Source organism: Canis lupus, chromosome 4 (genome assembly GCF_048164855.1).
Source record: "Canis lupus baileyi chromosome 4, mCanLup2.hap1, whole genome shotgun sequence".
In the NCBI taxonomy this organism is placed as follows: Eukaryota; Metazoa; Chordata; class Mammalia; order Carnivora; family Canidae; genus Canis; species Canis lupus.
In genome coordinates, this window is record NC_132841.1 from 71,466,062 (window position 1) to 71,485,909 (window position 19,848).

General features: G+C 41.9%; 1 protein-coding gene across 1 annotated transcript; it reads left to right on the forward strand.

The window, feature by feature from the left end:
• Positions 1-9,585: 9,585 nt before the first annotated feature.
• LOC140631429 (uncharacterized) lies at positions 9,586-19,648 on the forward strand. Its single transcript, XM_072822837.1, is given in 6 exon segments — positions 9,586-9,967; positions 10,259-10,753; positions 10,756-10,994; positions 10,997-11,122; positions 11,124-13,262; positions 13,264-19,648. Coding segments are annotated over 6 exon segments (3,687 nt in total). The 3' UTR covers positions 13,570-19,648.
• Positions 19,649-19,848: the final 200 nt, after the last annotated feature.

A 19,848-nucleotide genomic window follows, 5' to 3' on the forward strand; every position in this document is an offset into this window, starting at 1 on the left:
AGTGATGAGAAGGAACATTTTTGTATTACAGGGAAAATAATACTTCCCTATCAGGTTTTAGGTTAGCTTCAGGTTTTCATAAATGATTTTATAAAATGGAAGAAGTTCTCTTCTATTCCCACTTTTCTGAGAGTTTTCTTCATGAACAGATGTTTAGTTTTATCAAATGCTTTTTCTGCATCTATTAATATGGTCACATAGGTTTTCTCTTTATTTTTCAATGTGTTATTTAATGATTTTTAATGCTGTGCCAAACTTGAATGATCCTACTGGGTCATAATATTTTATCTTTCTTACATATTGCTATTTGTTTAGAATTTTTCATTAACATTTATGAGGTTCACTGGATCTATAGTTTTCATTTTTGTATTTTCCTTGTCAAATTTTGATATCAAGGGTTGTTTTTTTTTTTCCTCATAAGGTGAATGGAAAGTATTCCCTCTTGTTTTATTATCTGTAAAGGTTTTAATGTTTGTATTTTTCCTTATTTAAATGTTTGGTTATGGGCACCTGCGTGGCACTGTCAGTTGAGCTGAGCATACAATTTTTGGTTTCAGCTCAGGTCATGATCTCGAGGGCATAAGATCAAGCCCTGACTTGGGCTCCATGCTCAGGGTGGAGTTTGCTTGAGATTCTCTCTCCCTTTCCCTCTGCCCCTCCCACTTGTGTTCTCTCTCTCTCTAAAATAAATAAATCTTTTAAAAAAATAAATATTTGTTAGTATTCACAAATGAAGCCATTCGGGCCTGGGATTTCCTTTCTGGGAAGATTTCTAATTATAGATTTTAATTCCTTAACAAATACAGGAATATTCACATTTTCTATTTTTACTTTTGATAGTTTCAGAAAGTGATCTTAAAAAAAAAAAGTCCATTGTTTTAAATTGTTAAATGTATCACCACAAAATTGTTTATAATATCCCCTTTATCACTCTCCAAATGTCTACAGGGTCTGTGCAGATATCACCTAATTTGTGACTTGTGTTTCTTTTTTTTTTTCTTGATCAGTCTTCCTGTGCACTTATTAATTTTATTAGTATGTTTAAAAAAACAATTTTGGTTTTTATTGATTTTCCCTATTTTTGCCTATTTTTTATTCCACGAATTTTGCTCTTTTATTATTCCTTCCTTCTACTGTTTTTGTGTTGCAAAAACAAACTGATTTCTTTTTAGGAAGGAATAAACAAAGTTAGGAAAGCAGTATATTTAATAGTGTTGAATCTTTATACCTGCTAATAAAAAGAATAAGAGCTATAGTTATTAAAATTGGCAAATAGGAGATCATTTGTGACTTTCAAGATGTTTTATTGTATAAAAGAAAGACCCATAATCAGACACATTTGAGATCTGGTAATGGAATCTCTAATTGTATTCTGACCATCCAACATATGAATCCGATTTCCTTGATTTGAGAGCCCCCTCCATCCTCCAATACACACACACGCGCGCACACACACACACACACACACAATCACACAATACTTTAAGTGCAGTAAAACCTATCTTCCACTATACATGGAAAATTCCAGCATATTTTCTTAAGAAAACTTGTAGCTAGGAGTATAGGCCCACGATCTAGTATCTGGTAGATAGACATACCTACCTCATTTCAGGGGACGACAAGAAATCCACCCTGGTGATAACAGGAATTGCAGGAATATTAAATTCCTGGGGTAGTTGATGAAAGCGGTGCTGATGAGGGCATGAAGTGTCCATTTCACAGTGTTGGCGATGTCAGTAGTAAAAGCTACAATGATGCCAGAAGTGTACTACCCATTCTCTTTGGGATGGATGAAGGTCATTCCTAGCTATGGAATGACCTTAAATCTACCTTAAATCTATGTCTGTAGACTTGCTTGGTGTTCTGTGAACAACTTAACATGACCAATTAATTCTCTACTGAAATCAACCAGACTTAGTTTCTGTTGCTCGCAACTAGGAGTCCTGGCTGTGATAGGCTACAGCCAAGCTCCACATGTACCAGATAGGTGACTTCGACCCAGTTATGCAAGATTCTTAACACCATTTTCTTCAACCATTAAATGAAAGAAATGGTACCCACCCCAGTGCAGTTATGATTTTTAATCAACATACCATATACAAAGCATTTGATACATAGTTAGTACTGAAGTTAATTCTATAAAAATAAACATTTATAAGCCCCTATAAAACACGGGTTCAGTCTCATTTAAAATCATCATTGAATTATATATCATAGATCACAATGGTTAATAAGAAATTTGGGGGTGGAGATAAGCACTGTAGCCTTTACCTTCAATATCTTAAGAATAAAGAAAGGCAAGCATAAGATACTAACTCAAGAGGGAACAGGGTTGAGGTAAGATTTTTTTTGTCTTTTTGAGAGTCTGAAGATCTGAGCTTGTAAGATAACAAGTAGGAACTAATAAAGCAATTTGGAAAGAAAAAGACCATTGACAAAATTTCTTTAAAGATATCAAGGTTCTTGATTAGAATCATCTTTGGTTGTAAAAATAAGGAAGAGAATTTTACATGCCAGTTATAAGACCAAAAAATAAGAAGTATTATCCAGGTGGGGGGAAGTTCCTGTTTAAGTTAAATCTATACATTCTCTGTATCTTGTCATCATAAAATTGAATTGTTTATTGAAAAAGGCAAGAAGCTCTCCCGTGATTTTCTGCTTTTAACCACAAAAGTTTTATAGTTATCTCCCATGGAATGTAAACCTTGACTACAAAGCTATGATAACTCAAATCTTCCTTTACATAGTTGTACTAAAAATTATATTTGGACACTTTATGTTTATTATAAAGGTGATTTTTGCTAGAATATGTTTGTTGTAGTAAATGGAATTTTACTCTCCTAAATTATAATATACACATCAGTTTTGTGTGGATGATGACCAACTCTATGAAGTCATTAACTGCATTCTCTAACTCACTATCTACAAGGCACACCTCCTTGTCTTGCTTTTCTCCTCAAAAACTTGTTCTTAAAATTAAATTCATGATTCTAATAGATTTGCTTCTAAACACAACATGAAGCTTCTTGCCCTGTTTTCTTTCCTTCTTCCCTTCCACAGAGCAGTTTTGGTATATCAGTGAGGATGACAGCCAGACTGAAAGGGATTAGGAGAAAGCAGTGAGAAAATGGAGACAGGCAATTAGACTCACTTTAAACTGTTGGAGGTAACTGATAGGGCAGGGAGATAAGATGCTAACTCAAGAGAGTAGAGGGTTAAGGTAAAAACATTTTCTTAGATGGGGAAAGCCTGAATTTGTTTCTAAGCCAAGGAAGGAGCAGGAGCCCATGAAGGAGTAACTGAAAACTCAAGAGAGGAAGATTAATGAAACAAAATCTTGGAAAAATGAGGAAAATACAGGATCAAGGACACATAGTGTGAGACTAGTGTTTGAAAGAGGGAAGGAAATTTCTTCCTCTGGGAAAAAAAGAGAAGGTGCAGATGATAGAAATTCTAGGATGGGGGCAGCCTGGGTGGCTCAGTGGTTTAGCGCCACCTTTGGCCCAGGTTGTAATCCTGGAGACCTGGGATCGAATCCCACATCGGGCTCCCTGCACGGAGCCTGCTTCTCTCTCTGCCCCCGCCCCTCTCTTTCTCTCTGTGTCTCTCATAAATAAATAAATAAAATCTTTAAAAAAAAAAAAAAAGAAATTCCAGGATGGACATGAAAGCTCATGTTAAGAGACGTTTACTCTTCCATTGAGATACAAAAGGCAGCGAAGTTAGTTTGAGAGCTGGAGAAAATTAGAGCTTGTGGAAATTGTTCAGAGGAGGATTCTATGGAGAAGGAATGAGTTGAACAAAATAATTACTGAGCAGCAATGAAGATACAAATGAAATGTCAATGGTAACAATTAGCAGAGTTCCTTAAAGTTTTCTAGCCACATGCAGGTATAGAGAATCTCTAACTGCACTTGAAATATTAGGGACACTGATCTTCCTGTGAAGCTACACAGCTTTTGAAAAGACCCAAGAATAAAACAGAACCACAAAAATCAAAATAACAGCTGGTAAGGACACCTAAGAGATAGTGGGGCCCACATGTTGACCTCCATGCAGAAGGACAGTTGGATGACCCACTGGCAGTACTTGATAAGACAATGTCCCTTAAAAACTTGAAAATTTTTCAAGTATCTTGTGGTTGGAAGACCTTTCAAGGAGCATTAGCTCATGTGGGTATTTTGAAGGAATGGCTCCTCTTTTCTATATTACCTACAAAAAGCTAAATGGACTCCCAATCTAGAATCATCAGCCTGGGGTTTTATCAAAAAAGAAAAAAGAGGGGACACAAAACTGCTGACTACAAGCTCTTCAAAGGCCACACACAATGCTATTAACCTAATTCTGGCAGTGTAATTGCCCTGCCAACCACAGGACATTTTCCCTTTGCAGCAGAGACCTTACCATCCAGGACCATCTGGAGGGCCTACAAAGAATATCTAGATGGCAAGTAAGGCTAAAACACACCAGACCCTGTCCAATCTGCTATATATCAATTTTTGTTTCAAAATGTAAAATTTTATGGGAAGTTCGGAAAGGGTTTGGAAACTTTCACGCTGGAGTTTTTATGTGTGTTGTGGGGTCAGGTATGGGAAGGAAGGAGATGGAAGGACAATATTTTTTAAGATGAAAACTATGACTGATCTACCCAAGGTTTTCCTCTAGCTATGCAAGAAAAGGGATATATGAATACACTAATGGAAATACTTGGGTTGTAGGTAGCCAAAGACAAGGCTGGCTGGGATGACCCAGGCAAGGAGTAGGAATTAGATAGGTGTGTGTGAAGCACATCAGGAGCTATGTATGATGCATGAAAAGATAGGGACTGAGAGACCCACTGTCCTCAGGAGAGAGTCAACAGAAATTAGACTTCAGGAAAGCAAGAAGAATGCCTGGACCAAAGGACACCACCACTTGAGGGTGTGGGGATATGGAATAGTGAGAGAGCAAGACAGAATGCCAGGCCAGAAATGTCTCTGGGCTTAGCTCTGAAGAAATGGTAAAACCAGTAATAAACATGGGATCCAGTGGGAAGTTTGATATGGGCTCTTCTGTATAGACAAAGCCTGTTTTTCTTAAGTAGATCTATGTGATCAAAGATATTGTATTACTCTTTGATGAAACAAACATAATAAAATATGGCAATTTCATAAATCAAGATAATAAGAATGAATTTTAAAATTTAAACCAAATTTAGAATCTCTAAATCACTCTAGTTATTTATAGAGATTGGACCAGGGATAAGAGCAAGGAAGGGGCATTGGGTAAGGTTTGTGGTAGATGATAGAGTTTATGGTTCTTTCCTCTACGGGTTCTGAATCTTTAGAAAATCTTTGCAAACTTTCTGACTCCCCCATGAAAGCTCATACCCTATCCCAGTGGTACTGTTATCCAGGAGAGTGAAAATCCTTGTAGATGTGCTCCAGCCCATGCTAGGTTAGCAGACTGTACTTCAGCATTTACCAACAAAACATCTTGTCAACGACCACATTAGATATTCACTTGGGCCTTTCAAGTCCAGAGTTCTATTAATCTTAATAGATTAATAACTTAATAGTGTTCCACGAGTGAAGCTATAATAGTTACAAACTAGACTGCCTATAGTTGGACTCTGGTTCCTACACTGAGACACTTAAAGTAACTGACACACAATAGCTTAAATGGTACAGAAGTCAGAAAGTGAGGGAGTTCCAGGATTGGTTCTGTTAACTGAATGATATGATTGGGAATGTAGGCTCTTTTCAGCTTTCCATTCTTTCCAATGTATTAGATTGCTGTTCCTAGGCTTGTTGCCTAGTGGTCACAAGATGGCTGCTATTGTTCAAGTGCCTGTTTTTGACGATATAGTGCCCAAAGCAGACAGAAGGAAAAGAGAAGGCCTCTGTTTCATTGACAGCTTCTTTCTACTCAGAAAGGAAAATGTTTCTCAAAATGGTTTCTCTCCCCAAACCCCTCCTACAAAGTTGATCTCACCATACATCTGATAGAAATGGATCACCCAAACTGAAAAAAAGTTTGAAAAGTGAACACACACCATTTAAACCTCTGTTGTGGGAAGCAGATTTTTCCTTTAAAGAAAAGAGAAGAAATGACTTCAGGTAGACAACTATATCTGTTATCAATTGCTATAATAATGCTGCATAGCAACACACCCTAAAACTCAGTGGGTGGCCAAAAGCAACAATTTCTTATTTTTTCATTAACCTGTAGGCTGGCTGGACAATTCTGTTCATCTGAGTCAGGGTTGGCCAGTCTTGGTTGGGCTTGCTCATATGTCTTAGTCAGAAGTTTGGAGGGTTGGCTAGGGGCTAGCTGGTCTAGAATAGCCTCAGCTAGGATGATTCATCTCAGCTCCATTACCCTCTCATCCTCCAGCAGACTAGCCCAGGCTTGTTCCCAAGATGGAAGCAGAGGCTCAAAAGAGAAAATAGAAGCATGCAAGTCCTCTTGAGGATCAGGTCCTATGCGTAGTCACTTCCACCATATCTATTGACCATAGAAGGTCTTAAGGCCAGTCCCAATTCAAGGAGAAGAGAAAAAGGCTTTGTCTCTCTATGGGAAAAGCAACAATCACATTGCAAGGGATGTGTTTAAAATTGAGGGAGAACAGGAGCCATTTTTATAATCAATCACAGCAAGCAATAGAGCTTGCTTGAGGTGCTTAGTAGATATGACGATGGGCAAGTTATTTAACTTCTGAGCTTTGATTTCCCCACTTGCAAAATGGGGATAATAATAAAATCTGATAAGTTTTTATATATATGTATTGGTCTATGTCAAAGATATTACAAATACATATCTTCATTTGATAAGTTACAAGTACTAACCAATCTTAGCACTCATAATTACTGCCTAACAACTGATCATAGTGGCCCTAATCTTAACTATCTTACAGATAGAATCATAACTCCTTAGGAATTCTGATGCTCAGGACAAAGAATGTGAATGTCAGCCTCATGTTTCCTCAAATTCACTTTGCAATTTGTGATACTGTTCACAGATTGGTCCTGGTAACAGTGTTGTGCTTTGCTTTAATTCTTCTTGGTAACTAGGATCTAATTCACTGAAAACATATACTGTCAACATATGAATTTCACCAATATTTAAATTATAAACTATATTTTGAAGTAATTATTTCACTTCTTTGGCACCCTACAGATTTGAAGGTACCCCGGGGTGAGGCCTCGTTAAGTCTGCGCCAAATGACTACACTGCCTTCAGGCTGTGCTAAAATGGAGGGGGTAGGGAGAAAAGTCGGGACAACATGTGCTGGGAGCACAGCTCTGCCTGCAAGGCCTCTTCCCTAGGGCACAGACCCTAGGCCTGTATGGCTATCTACTAAGCTCTCTGCTCCTCTAGGGCCAGATAAATGAGGAAGCAGATTAATTCAGCATCCAAGTGTGAAACAAACTCATTTGACCTTGATCAATGGTAAGAGTATACTGCCTTTGCAGTTTATAGAACTCAGTACTCACATACATACTGACATACATATACATATAATTAGTCATATAACACACACATATGTGCACATATATGAAACTGAAAAAATATTTCTGAAACAATACTTACCTTTTGTATGTATGATGTCCTCTGATATTTCTTCTATTGTATTTTTTTATTTGTATTTTCTTTTTTTGAAATACTGCTTGTGACCAATTAAATTGGTTGGGAAATATTATTTGAACAACTATTTTGAAAACCAGTGACTTACATGGCATAGTGTAAGAAGCACTGAGCAAAATCTTTCCTTTCGAGAAGTTTTCTCTATTTAAAGATTTGCCAAGGGGGCAGTGTCAGAAGCTTCTGTGGCTGAAGCAGTATTACACAATGGGTAAGAGCAAAGAATCTGTAGGGGAAATGCTTGGTTTCAAAATCTGGCTTGGCCACTCAGTAACAATGTGACCCCAGCAGAGTTATTTAAACGCTGTAACTTTGGTTTTCCTCCTGAAAACAACGGGGATGACATCATCCCTTCATCACTCTTGTGAAGATGAAATGAAGTCATTTGGCATAGCAGCTAACACAAAGTAAATTAGATAAATGCTATCTATTACTATTCCCTCAGAAGGTGGTGGTGTCAATCTTTAAGCCCTCTGGTGAAGCTACATGGTCCAACTTTCTTCTAGTGAAGAACTAGCTGGCCAGGTTGTATATGATAAGATACAACACAAGTCTCGGTATAAAAAGGTTAGCACATCAGGGCAGCCCTAGATGGGACCAGCAGAGGAGGGACACTGACGCAGGGGTAGAAATGGTGAGTAAGGAAAATTTCTATCAGCCAGAAGAGGTACTGAGGAAAGAAGTGGGTAGACACTGGCAGCTCTTTCACAGATGTCCCTAGGTCTTGTGGGTGACTGAAAATGTTTTTTGTAGGTCACCATGAAGGAGATGTGCAAGTATGGCTCTATAGTATATGTGATTGAACTTTGAACACATTAGAACCCAGGCTGATGTTTGCACAAATGATAAAGAGAGATCTTTGTGGGAAATATAATCCTGCCCAGGACACACAGCTTAGTGAGCAAACTAGGGGTGAGGTCTCAGCCCCCTCTACCAGCTGCCCTATGTATGTGCATAGACTACTCAGCATCCTCAGTGGCCCTGCTGGAACTCTACTAACTCAAAGTTATCCTTGTTCAGGATGCCTCTTCCAGAACTGCCTTCAAACTCTAGAGAACATTCATTTACTATTTCTAAAAGTACCAAATCTTCAACTACTCAAGCTAAATTTAATTTGAGAAACAGATTTTGGGTCCAAGTCCCTGCTCCGCTGTGTCAGGTATACTTGGACCCAAGCTCGAGCTTGTAAATAAACCCTCGTGTGTTTGCATCAGTGTCAGCTCCTTGGTGGTTTCTCGGATTCGCAATCTTGGGCACAACATTTGGGGGCTCGTCCGGGATCCAAGAAACCTCCAGGACCCCATCTGGAGGGTTTCACGCGTGGTGAGTGCACTCAACTTTTCCACCTTTTGCGCGCATATTTCTGAGAGCTCTAACCTGAAGGAATTCCAATCTGTATTAGGTCGGCATTGGCTTAAGCGGACGCGCTGGCGGGCCGTCGACCGGGGGTCTTGAGGAGACATCCCTCGCCCCCACAGGGAGGACAGGGTCCTCATCTGTAAGGAGGACAGAAGTCCTCATCTGTAAGGAGGGCCGACTGCCAGCCCTTCGGGTTGCTTTCTGTTTTGTCTCTGCGGCCGCACTGGAATGTTTGTCTGTGTTACTATGTCCTTGTTCACTTTTTTTGCATTTGTCTGTGTTGTTGTCTCCTTGTTAATTGTCTTTACTGTCTGTATCTTGGTGCGGATCGGGTACATAATGGGGGAGACAGAAACCACTCCCCTGTCTCTTATGCTCTCCCACTTCTCAGATGTTAGGGAAATAGCTCGTATTCTGAGCATAGACATACGGAGAGAGAGATTCCAAATTTATTGCATATCAGAATGGCCAACCTTTGACGTGGGATGGCCCCAAGAAGGAACTTTTCACCTACCTCTTATCTTACAGGTTAAGGCCGTGATCTTCAGGGACAAACCGGATGGCCACTCTGACCAGGTGCCCTACATCCTGATCTGGAAGGACATGATCGAGAATCCCCCTCTTTGGCTAAAACCATTTTTAACCGCCAAAGCAGGACCCACCGAGATTCTAGCCCTGCGGAAAGCCGAGAAGGAGACCGACTCTACACCCCAAGCGCCCCTTCATCCGGTCTTCCAGGATTCCTTCCCGGAGGACTTGATTCTCCCGCCACCCTACCGGGCACCCCCTCCCCCTTCTGCCCCTCCACTGGAGACACCGGGGGCTACAGAAGGGGCGCCACCCCTCCCTGACAAGGGAGTCCCTGTGCGTGGGCCAGCAGCGGGGACACGCAGTCAGACCCACCAGACGGCCCCACCTCTGAATGCAGGGCCGGCCGACTCCACCGCCCTTACTCTCCACGCCATGGGGCCCCCCGACGAGACTGGCGAACAGCTAATGTTATATTGGCCATTCTCCACCAGTTATTTATATAATTGGAAAACCCAAAATGCAAAGTTCTCTGATAATCCGAGAGATCTTTTTTTTTTTTTTTTAAAGATTTTATTTATTCATGATAGACGGAGAGAGAGAGAGAGAGAGAGAGAGAGAGAGAGACAGGCTCCATGAGACACAGGCAGAGGGAGAAGAGGGCTCCATGCTGGGAGCCTGATGTGGGGCTTGATCCCGGGACTCCAGGATCACGCCTTGGGCCAAAGGCAGGTGCTAAACCACTAAGCCACCCAGGGATCCCCTAATCCGAGAGATCTAATCGGGCTTTTAGATACTGTTCTCTTTACCCACCAGCTTACTTGGGATGACTGCCAACAACTCTTACAGGTTCTCTTCACCATCGAGGAGAGAGAACAAATTCAGGTGGAAGCCCGGAAGTCTGTCCTGGGAGAGGACAGACAGCCGACTCAAAACCCAGACCTCATAAACGCTGCCTTTCCTTTATCCCGCCCCACCTGGGACTACAAGTCAGCTGAAGGTAAGGAGAGACTCCGGGTCTACCGCCAGACTCTAATGGCAGGTCTCAAGGCTTCCACGTGCAAGCCTACCAATCTGGCCAAGGTCTATGATGTAAGACAGGGTAAGGATGAGAGTCCAGCAGCCTTCTTAGAGAGAGTCATAGAGGCTTTTAGACAGTACACCCCTATGAACCCAGAAGCCCCGGAAACAAAGGCCGCAATTATCATGGCTTTTGTTAACCAGGCTGCTCCAGACATTAAAAAGAATTGCAAAGAGTAGAGAGACTGGGAGAGAAGAGCTTGCAGGACTTAGTGATAGTAGCAGAACGAGTCTATAATAATAGAGAAAGTCTGGAAGAACAACAAACCAAACTAAGTGACCGGCAGACCCGAAACCTGGCCAAGATCCTGCTGGCCACAACCATGGACGACCCACAGGAAAGACGAAGGTACCTCAAGAAGCTGGCTTCAGGGACCAGTAAGGAGGATGGCCCTGGTCCCCGCCTTGGGAGTGCCCTAAGATGAACAAAAACCAATGCGCCTATTGCAAAGAGGAGGGCCACTGGGTAAAAAGCTGCCCTAACAAAAGATCTAAGGCCCCTGCCAAGATTTTGGAAATGGAGGACCTGGACAATTAGGGGAGTTCAGGGTTCGGCACCCCTCCCCGAGCCCAGGGTAACTCTTAAAGTGGAGGGGCAACCTGTTGAATTCCTAGTGGACACTGGGGCACAACATTCGGTTTTATTACAACCCCAAGGGAAATTGGCAAACAAAACTTCATGGGTGCAAGGGGCCACCAGGCACCAGCAAAATTTTGAATGGACAGAGGCCATGAACAGAGCCTTTAATGACCTTAAACAGGCCTTACTGTCTGCCCCGGTTCTTGGGTTGCCCGATCTAGCCAAGCCGTTCTACCTGTATGTGGACGAGAAAGACGGGGTGGCAAAAGGGGTCCTTGTCCAGTACTTAGGTCCCTGGAAGAGACCCATAGCCTATCTCTCCAAAAAGTTGGACCTGGTGGCTGCTGGATGCCCCCCATGCTTAAAAATTATTGCTGCAGTGGCCACTATGGTCAAGGATGCAGACAAACTGGCCATGGGGCAAGAACTGCATGTTACCACCCCACATGCTATTGAAGGGGTACTCAAACAGCCCCCAGACCGCTGGATCAGCAATGCCCGTCTGACCCATTATCAGAGCCTGCTGCTAAACCCCACCAGAATTTTACTTAAGCCACCAACAACCCTCAATCTGGCAATGCTACTCCCTAACCCAGACTGGGACCCGCCTCTGCATGACTGTCAAGAAATTTTGGCACAGGTGCACAGAATCAGAGCTGATCTGCAGGACCAGCCACTGCTGAATGCCGATGCCACCTGGTACACGGACGGCAGCAGTTTTGTCCAAGAAGGAGTCAGATATGCGGGGGCAGCTGTAACCACGGAGACGGAGACCGTCTGGGCGGAGCCACTGGCAGCCAGAACATCTGCTCAACGGGCAGAACTGATCGCACTGGCCAAGGCGCTGACCATGGGGGAAGGTAAACGAATAAACATCCACAACGACAGCAGGTACGCCTTCTCCACCGCTCACCTCCACGGAGCCCTTTATAGAGAGAGAGGGCTCCTGACAGCAGAGGGAAAGACTGTTAAAAACAAAACGGAGATTCTTGAACTCCTGAGGGCCCTCTGGCTGCCCAAGGCCCTAGCCATCATCCACTGTCCTGGGCACCAAAAGGCAGACACACCAGTAGCCAGGGGAAACCGGCTAGCTGATTTAAAAGCAAAGGAGGCAGCCCTTTTGGTGACCCAGGTCTTAGCAACCACGCGACCTGATCCAGGGGCACCGACCCTGCCTGACACCCCCAACTATACTGATGCTGGCTTACACTGGATCAAACGCTTGCCTGTGACCCAGTGCTTGCGTGGCTGGTGGAGGGCCGCAGACTCCAGCATCATCTTGCCAGAGGAACTAGGACGGCGAGTCCTATCCAAAATGCATCGGAGTCCTCACATGGGAACAAGGAAGATGGAAGACCTCATACGACATGCAAAGATCACTATTAAAGACTCTCAAGCAAAGATTGAGCAGATTGTGGCAAGCTGCCACGCATGCCAGTTAACGAATGCCACCACCCATGGATCTAACCCAGGCACCCGGCTCCGAGGGGACCGCCCAGGAACCTACTGGGAAGTGGACTTCACTGAGGTAAAACCTGGAAAATACGGATACAGGTATTTATTAGTGTTTGTAGATACTTTTTCAGGATGGACAGAGGCATTTCCCACCAAACATGAAACGGCACAGACCGTGACCAAGAAACTGCTGGAAGACATCTTACCGAGGTATGGTTTTCCTGTTAAGATTGGGTCAGACAACGGCCCAGGATTCATCTCTAAGGTAACACAGGGAGTGGCACTAGTACTTGGGGCAGATTGGAAATTACATTGTGCATATAGGCCCCAGAGCTCAGGACAGGTAGAGAGGATGAACAGAACATTAAAGGAGACCTTAACTAAATTAGCCCTGGAGACTGGTGGGGACTGGGTGACTCTCCTCCCCTTTGCCCTATATAGGGTGAGGAACTCCCTATATAAGATGGGATTGACTCCCTACGAGATCATGTTCGGTCTTCCTCCACCTGTTATCCCCAATTTAAAACCTGAGGTGCTTGCTGAATTTGATGATCACCAACTTCTTTTCTCCCTCCAAATGTTACAAAGAACCCATGAGCAGGTGTGGCCTAAGCTGAGGGCCCTCTATGAGACTGGGCCACCCCCGGACCCCAGTCCCCCATCGATATCGGCCAGGTGACTGGGTGTACGTGCAGAGATACCAACACCAGACACTTCAACCTCGCTGGAAGGGACCTTACATCATGATCCTGACCACTCCCACCGCTCTCAAGGTCGACGGGATTACTCCCTGGGTCCACTACACCCACGTCTGGCCAGCTGACCCACAAGCAGTTCTCAAGGACTGTTCCAGAATGGAAAAGCCAACCGGACAAGGACAATCCCCTAAAGCTAAGACTGCACCGTTCTCACTTATTTCCCACCTCCAAGACTCCCTAGTCTGAGGTTGTCTTTCAAAATAGAAGGGGATTAGACTTAGTCTTCTTACAACAAAGGGTGGGGTGGGGATGGTTATGTGCTGCCTTAAACGTAAGATGTTGCTTCTTCCCTGGAATGTAAATGGGAGCGAGAATAGCAACAAGGTTGGTTAGAATCCTGGTTTAATCATTCCCCCGGCTCACTCTGAGAGCAACCTGGACCCATGATTGGGTCCTTCCTTAGGTTCCTCTGAGAGGGGGAAATGTGGAGGCCGAGAAAATTAAGGCCATTCCACTTTGAGTTCAGTGTTATCACAAGTGCAGCCATCCCAGGCTGTGAATAAGAGCTGAACTTTACCTTACTTCAGTTACAGGAGGAAAACAGCTTGCAGCTTAACGTCCTAGAAAGCCCCTATTAGAATGAGAACAGAGCCCAAGCCAAGGGCACTAAGCCCCTATTAGAATAAGAAAGGAGCTCAACGCCCTTGAAAGCCCCATATCAAAATGTAAACAGAACTTGAGAAATTTCTCCACCCCTTCTGAAGATCCCCTAGAACAGCCTATAAAAACTAAGCTGAAACCCACCTCGGGGTCCAAGTCCCTGCTCCGCTGTGTCGGGTATACTTGGACCCAAGCTCGAGCTTGTAAATAACCCTCGTGTGTTTGCATCAGAAAAAAAAAAAAAAAGAAACAGATTTTGATCCCAGAGGTGGCAGCAATGAAAATGTGCCATTCAGATCTCCTGCTGCTGGGAGCATGAATGACTGATGGCCCCAGCTACTGCCTCTGATCTGACATGCAACTCCCAGACAATGACTAAGCATGGTGGAAAATAAAGGCAGGCCCTTCCAGCAAGACATGGGACTCAAGGCCTCCCCTACAGTCTGGCTGAACATTTCCTATAACTTGGCTACAGTCTGATATTCTTCCCACCCAGCTCTTCTTCCTTCCCTCTCTCCTACGAGTGTCATACCTGCAATGCAGTCTGAAGGCTCTTCCTGCCTTTCCTACATCCTCCTTTTCCTTGCACATCTAATACCTTCTTGGCATCTGATTCTCACCAGGTGCCATGAAAGGGGGGTGGTGGTTAATCTGTTTAATACATATTTCGGGCAAACGCTAGAAATGGCTATAAAATAAGATGAATTTTCTTGTGTAACAGTTAAAAACGGCTCACTGAATCCAGTTAACTATTGAATGAGAAAAAGGTCTGAAATAAAATAATGCCATTCTCTATAGTTTGGCCTAAATGTGTATTTGTTCAGGGGCATAAGATAGATCTCCAAGTTATTCTTGGGAATGCCCAAGGAGATTACTCACATGTGCCAGTCTTGTTCTCATTCTGCTCGGGCTCCCACTTCTTCACACCTGTTGTAAAGCCACTGGGAAAAGTCTCATGACTGTCAGCACCCATCCTGAGAACACCAAGACCCAACCGTGTCCTAGATGCTCCAAATCTCTTTCCTCTTGAACCTGAACAGGGCTGAGCCACATAAAGATACCAGGGGAAGAGATGGGGAAGGGCGGTTTCCTCTCCAACTCTATGCCACAGTTTTTACTTGCCTTACCGATACACATCTATTGTGGCTAAAGAAGGGAAGTTTCATCAGATTCTCTTACTCATACCTTTTATTCACTAGGAGCTCAAAATCAGCCCAGCTAAAATTCTCTTTTTATTCCCAAACTCCTTTGGCCCCCTCTAGGTACAAACAACAAAACTAAAGATGCAATGAAAAAGAAATGATGTATTAACTGTATTTTCTTATTTTCTATATTCCTGGTGTTCTGGCATCTGGCATCATAGGAGTTGTTGTCTATTCTGGAGAAACTGCCCCTCCCAGGGCTCTAGAGAATTCCCCAAAATAACAAATGACTCCCCTGAGAACATGTCTTTCACCCAGTATCTCCAAATTTTGGTCTCTAAAGTGAAGGCAATTGGGATAGAATTAAATCAATTGGGAAGGTGTACATGAGATATTCTATAAACAAAAGAGGGCTATTCAAATATAACAAACCAACCAATCTAGAGCCCATACCTACCAACTAACTCCTTTACTGAGCTCTTGCAAGTTGACCCACTATCCCCCTGCCCTAATCACTCTACAGTCTGCTACCTGGCAACCAGGGATGATCCCTACATGCTAAAGCCTACTAAAATTCTTCAAACTAGTCAATCTTAAACCTGTCTAGCCTGTTTACTCAGCCTTGCCCATTCCTGTCCACAAAAAAACACCCAAAACAACAACAACAACAAAACCATAATAAAAGCTCTTGCTTATGCTCTCCCTTCATTCCTTCAGTCTTCTGAATGACCCTAGCTGGTACTTAACTATATGGTCCCACAAAACATGGCATGCTCCCTCCTCTTGGACCTGTGAGTGACAAACTGTCTTTCCAGCAGCCATCACCTCCTGATCTGTTGGGAGTCACCATATCTGACTAATAATAAAACCTATTTTTTAAAAAAAAAGGGATAGTGGGTAAGTTTTAATATGGCATCTATACTAGTAATAGCCAGCCTCCAATTTTTTTGTTATATTTGAATAGCCCTCTTTTGCTTAAAAAAATATCTTTTTTACATCTTCTTGGTTATCTTAATTTATCAGCAACTCTTCATTTTAGAGATAAAATTTGGAGATATTTGACCAATGGCAACATCACTGAGAGAAATGTATATACTTTCTATGAGGCTATGTATGAGGCAGTAGGACAGAAGTACAGGCTATAGTGTTGGTTTTAGAGAAGTCTCAAAACACATACCAATAAAAATAGTCACCACCTCTAATACTTTCTGAGCACATTCTATGTGCCAGGCACCAAAGCAGGTTATTTTCATATACTAACTCATTTAACTGTCATGTCAATGCAAAGGGTTGATACCCAAGGTGCCTACTACTATTGTCCCTCTTACAGACAATCTTCAATTAATAGGTTGAAAATTTATTTCCACATACAATGTTAGAGCTGCAAATGACTTAAGAGATGAACCCTCATCATTTTACAGATGAGCTAAAAATATGTTCATGTGTTCTACTCCACTTGGAGGTTTTGTTATTTTTGAGCACACTCCCCAAGTAAGGCCTATGTACCCTGATTTCGCTAATAGTGAGTTCCTATTCCTGTGACCTCTAGCCCAGCTATGACATATAGGGGAAATGACACCTACTATAATAATCTCAAGCCCTATAATCCATCACACATATTCTGGAAACACTAAAGGGAAACATGTTAAAATAACCAAACACACCTAGTATATATCACAAGGCTTGCCTAACTATTTCCCATTTATGCTATTTTGAGAATTGGCTCATAGCCCAGTTCCGACAACAGTGTTCAAGATTAAGTGGAAGGCCATCTGAGCATGGTAATTGAAATACAATTTTCCCCCCAAAGGGCTATTAGTTATGAGTTTACTTTCTTGTATGTGTGAGATCCCCTTCTGAGCCTTTACGAAATACGGGTTCTGCAATTGTCTCACTTACTGGAAAAAAATATGTGTCCTATTAGGTTTCTAGAGGACAATGGCATGTCAACTCTAATCAGCCTTCCTTCAGAAGATTTCACAGAAGTTAGGTCCAGGAGCCCCTCCTTAAACTACCTCCCCTAGCAACTGCCTCACTCTTGGCAAAAGCACACTTTGCTCTCCTCAATCCTGGTGACGTCAGTCACATTAATAAGCTAACAGTCCTAGACAACAGCAGTCACCACAGATCCAACTCAAGCCCAGCTTGAGGGGCAGCGAGAGCTCAGTTCCTGGACATAATCCCACCATGTTTTTAGATTACAGTCTTTGGCAGCATAGCTCCATCTTTGGGCATAGCCCATCTTGGGATCAAAGCCATTGGCCAATGACAACTTGATGCATTCATTTGGCTGGGATGTCCTGAGTAACACAGTAATCAAATTTTAATGACTTGGATAAGCCCCGTTTTCCTTCCCACCCCTCCATGGTTCTGGACGATGCCTAAAACTTAAAGGAAAGAATACTTAGGATCTGATATTTTCTAAGATTGAACAGCTGGCTTAGATCTGTTAAATTGTAGCTTTAAATTAATACACTCTATACTTCCCCTGTAAATCAAGGAAAACAAAAATGTACCAAAGAACTGGAAAGGAGGTTTCTGAGTTCTCTTAAATTGTGCCCAAAGATTTCTAATTCTAATTTTGAAAAAGGAAAGGAAGGATATTGGTTGAAAGTCACTGAGTATATACACCATGCACATTTATTAGATTCTTTGGCATAATATTTGTGCTTTGGATTCTTCCAATTAGAATGATTTACTCTACTGCATCAAATAAAGTTATAACTTTGATCTTAATTTTAGCCATCCCATAACCTCATTAAAAGCATCATATCATTTATTGTCATTATTCAGTGTGCTTTCATGACTATGGGGTAAGTAAGTAATCCAACTAGTTGTTCTTCTAGGTGTTCACTTCATTACTTTATCCATTTATTGGTTAGGCCAGAAACATATTATGTCTGTGGTCAGCCCTCTACCTCCAGCCCAAACTCTGATCTAAATCCATAAGTCTAAGGCCTTGAAAATGAGAAAAATTCCAAGTAGACCCAGAAAATATCATTTATTAAGTTATTCAAAGGTTGTGTGTATCTAAAGGAGATCATCATAGAAACTGCTTTGCAGAAAACTGCTTGGTAGAATGGATCAATCAACATGTCAATAATTCTTTACTGAAGCGCAACACCATTCTCAGGACTGAGGTCCACACTGACTGGGAATACTGTTGGAAAACAGGGAGTCACTCACTCTTCATTATGAACTTTTTTCCATTTTGCTTTGCTTCATTTTTTAAATTATACAGACATGGCCAGAATTTGAACCTTGCTTCACCTGGCTCAAACCATGAATACTAACTGCTTTAATTGGGAAGATGTGCCAGATCCCAGATCCTTGTTGTCTATCTGCCTCTACTCCAAGAAAAGGCTGTGCTTCCTTACAGTGAGTGAGTGGCCCAACACAATTTGGCAATGACTTTCCTGCATTTTCTGGCAGGGAATATGGAAAATAATATATATGGAAAATGTGTGTGTGTGTGTGTGTGTGTGTGTGTCTATAATGAGTTTTTTTCCTAAGTGACTTTTCTATCTTTGAGCTTTCAAGATAAAGAGGTGCTAACCATCCCAGCTCTATTGATTTGCTGGGTTCTGGATTCCTCTACAAACTGGGGCTTCAAGGCCTATCTCCAACAAACTTTTTGTTGTTTTTTGGCCAATGTGGCTCAAAGCAACAAAATGAATAGGAACATGTCCTTGAAAGAGGAATTTGCTCCTTTACTCTTAATTCTACAATTGTTGAGAATAAGGGTGTGGTGAATAGACACTAAAGAAAGTTTGGCCTAAAAATGAGAAAACAGAGAGAAGGAAATACAATACTGATCTGGAAGTGGATTTAAATGAGGATTAGCAGCTGTCCCATCTCCTTTGGTAAAAGGGCTTAACTAACAGCAAGAGGAATTGAAGATAAAATTTAGGAAAAACTTCCTGACCCTTTTAAGTCCTGGCAATGTTTTACCAAAAAGGATTACCCAGTGTATTTCTAGATCTTTTTTTTAATGTGAAGTTATTTTTGTAAATTTAGTGATTTGTTATTCATTCTAAGTTGTAGAAGTTTTAGACTTTTATATTTTTCTTCATTACTGAAGCAACGCAGGTTTACTGTAGAAAAAAAAATGTGGAAAATACTGATAAGCCACAAGAAAAAAATATCTATAATTCCACCACCCAGATAAACACTGTTATTATCATTCTGGGGCATGGCTTTGTAGACATTTTTCTCAGGAGACTGGTAAAGTAAATACTGGTAGAGTTATAAAATGCCATTATTAAGAATGATACATACATGACCCACCCACCTTGGGCCTTGGCCTCCATATTCATCCAAAATCTGCTCTTTGGTTTCATCTCTTGTTTTGGCCTTGACAAGTGAAAGAGCTGAGTGCCAGCTTCATCACCATCTGGCAGCTCTGAACTCCATGCATGTTCAGTAATGTTATGGTACAACAGACTACCATCACAGCTAGTTGGTAATAATGTCAGTAACTTGAAGAAGACATTTATCAGATTTCAAGTTGATAACTGAATATTCACCTAAAAATACACATAAGCATTTCAGATGTAACCTGGAAGGAAAATCTCTATATGTGCTTTATATATTGAAATTCTAATACCTGGAGTACAATTATTGCAATTGTGTATACATACATACATACACACACAGCAGTAAAATGTTATAATTAAAAATTATTAATGCTATTGGTTTTATGTATTAAAATGATTATCAAGGG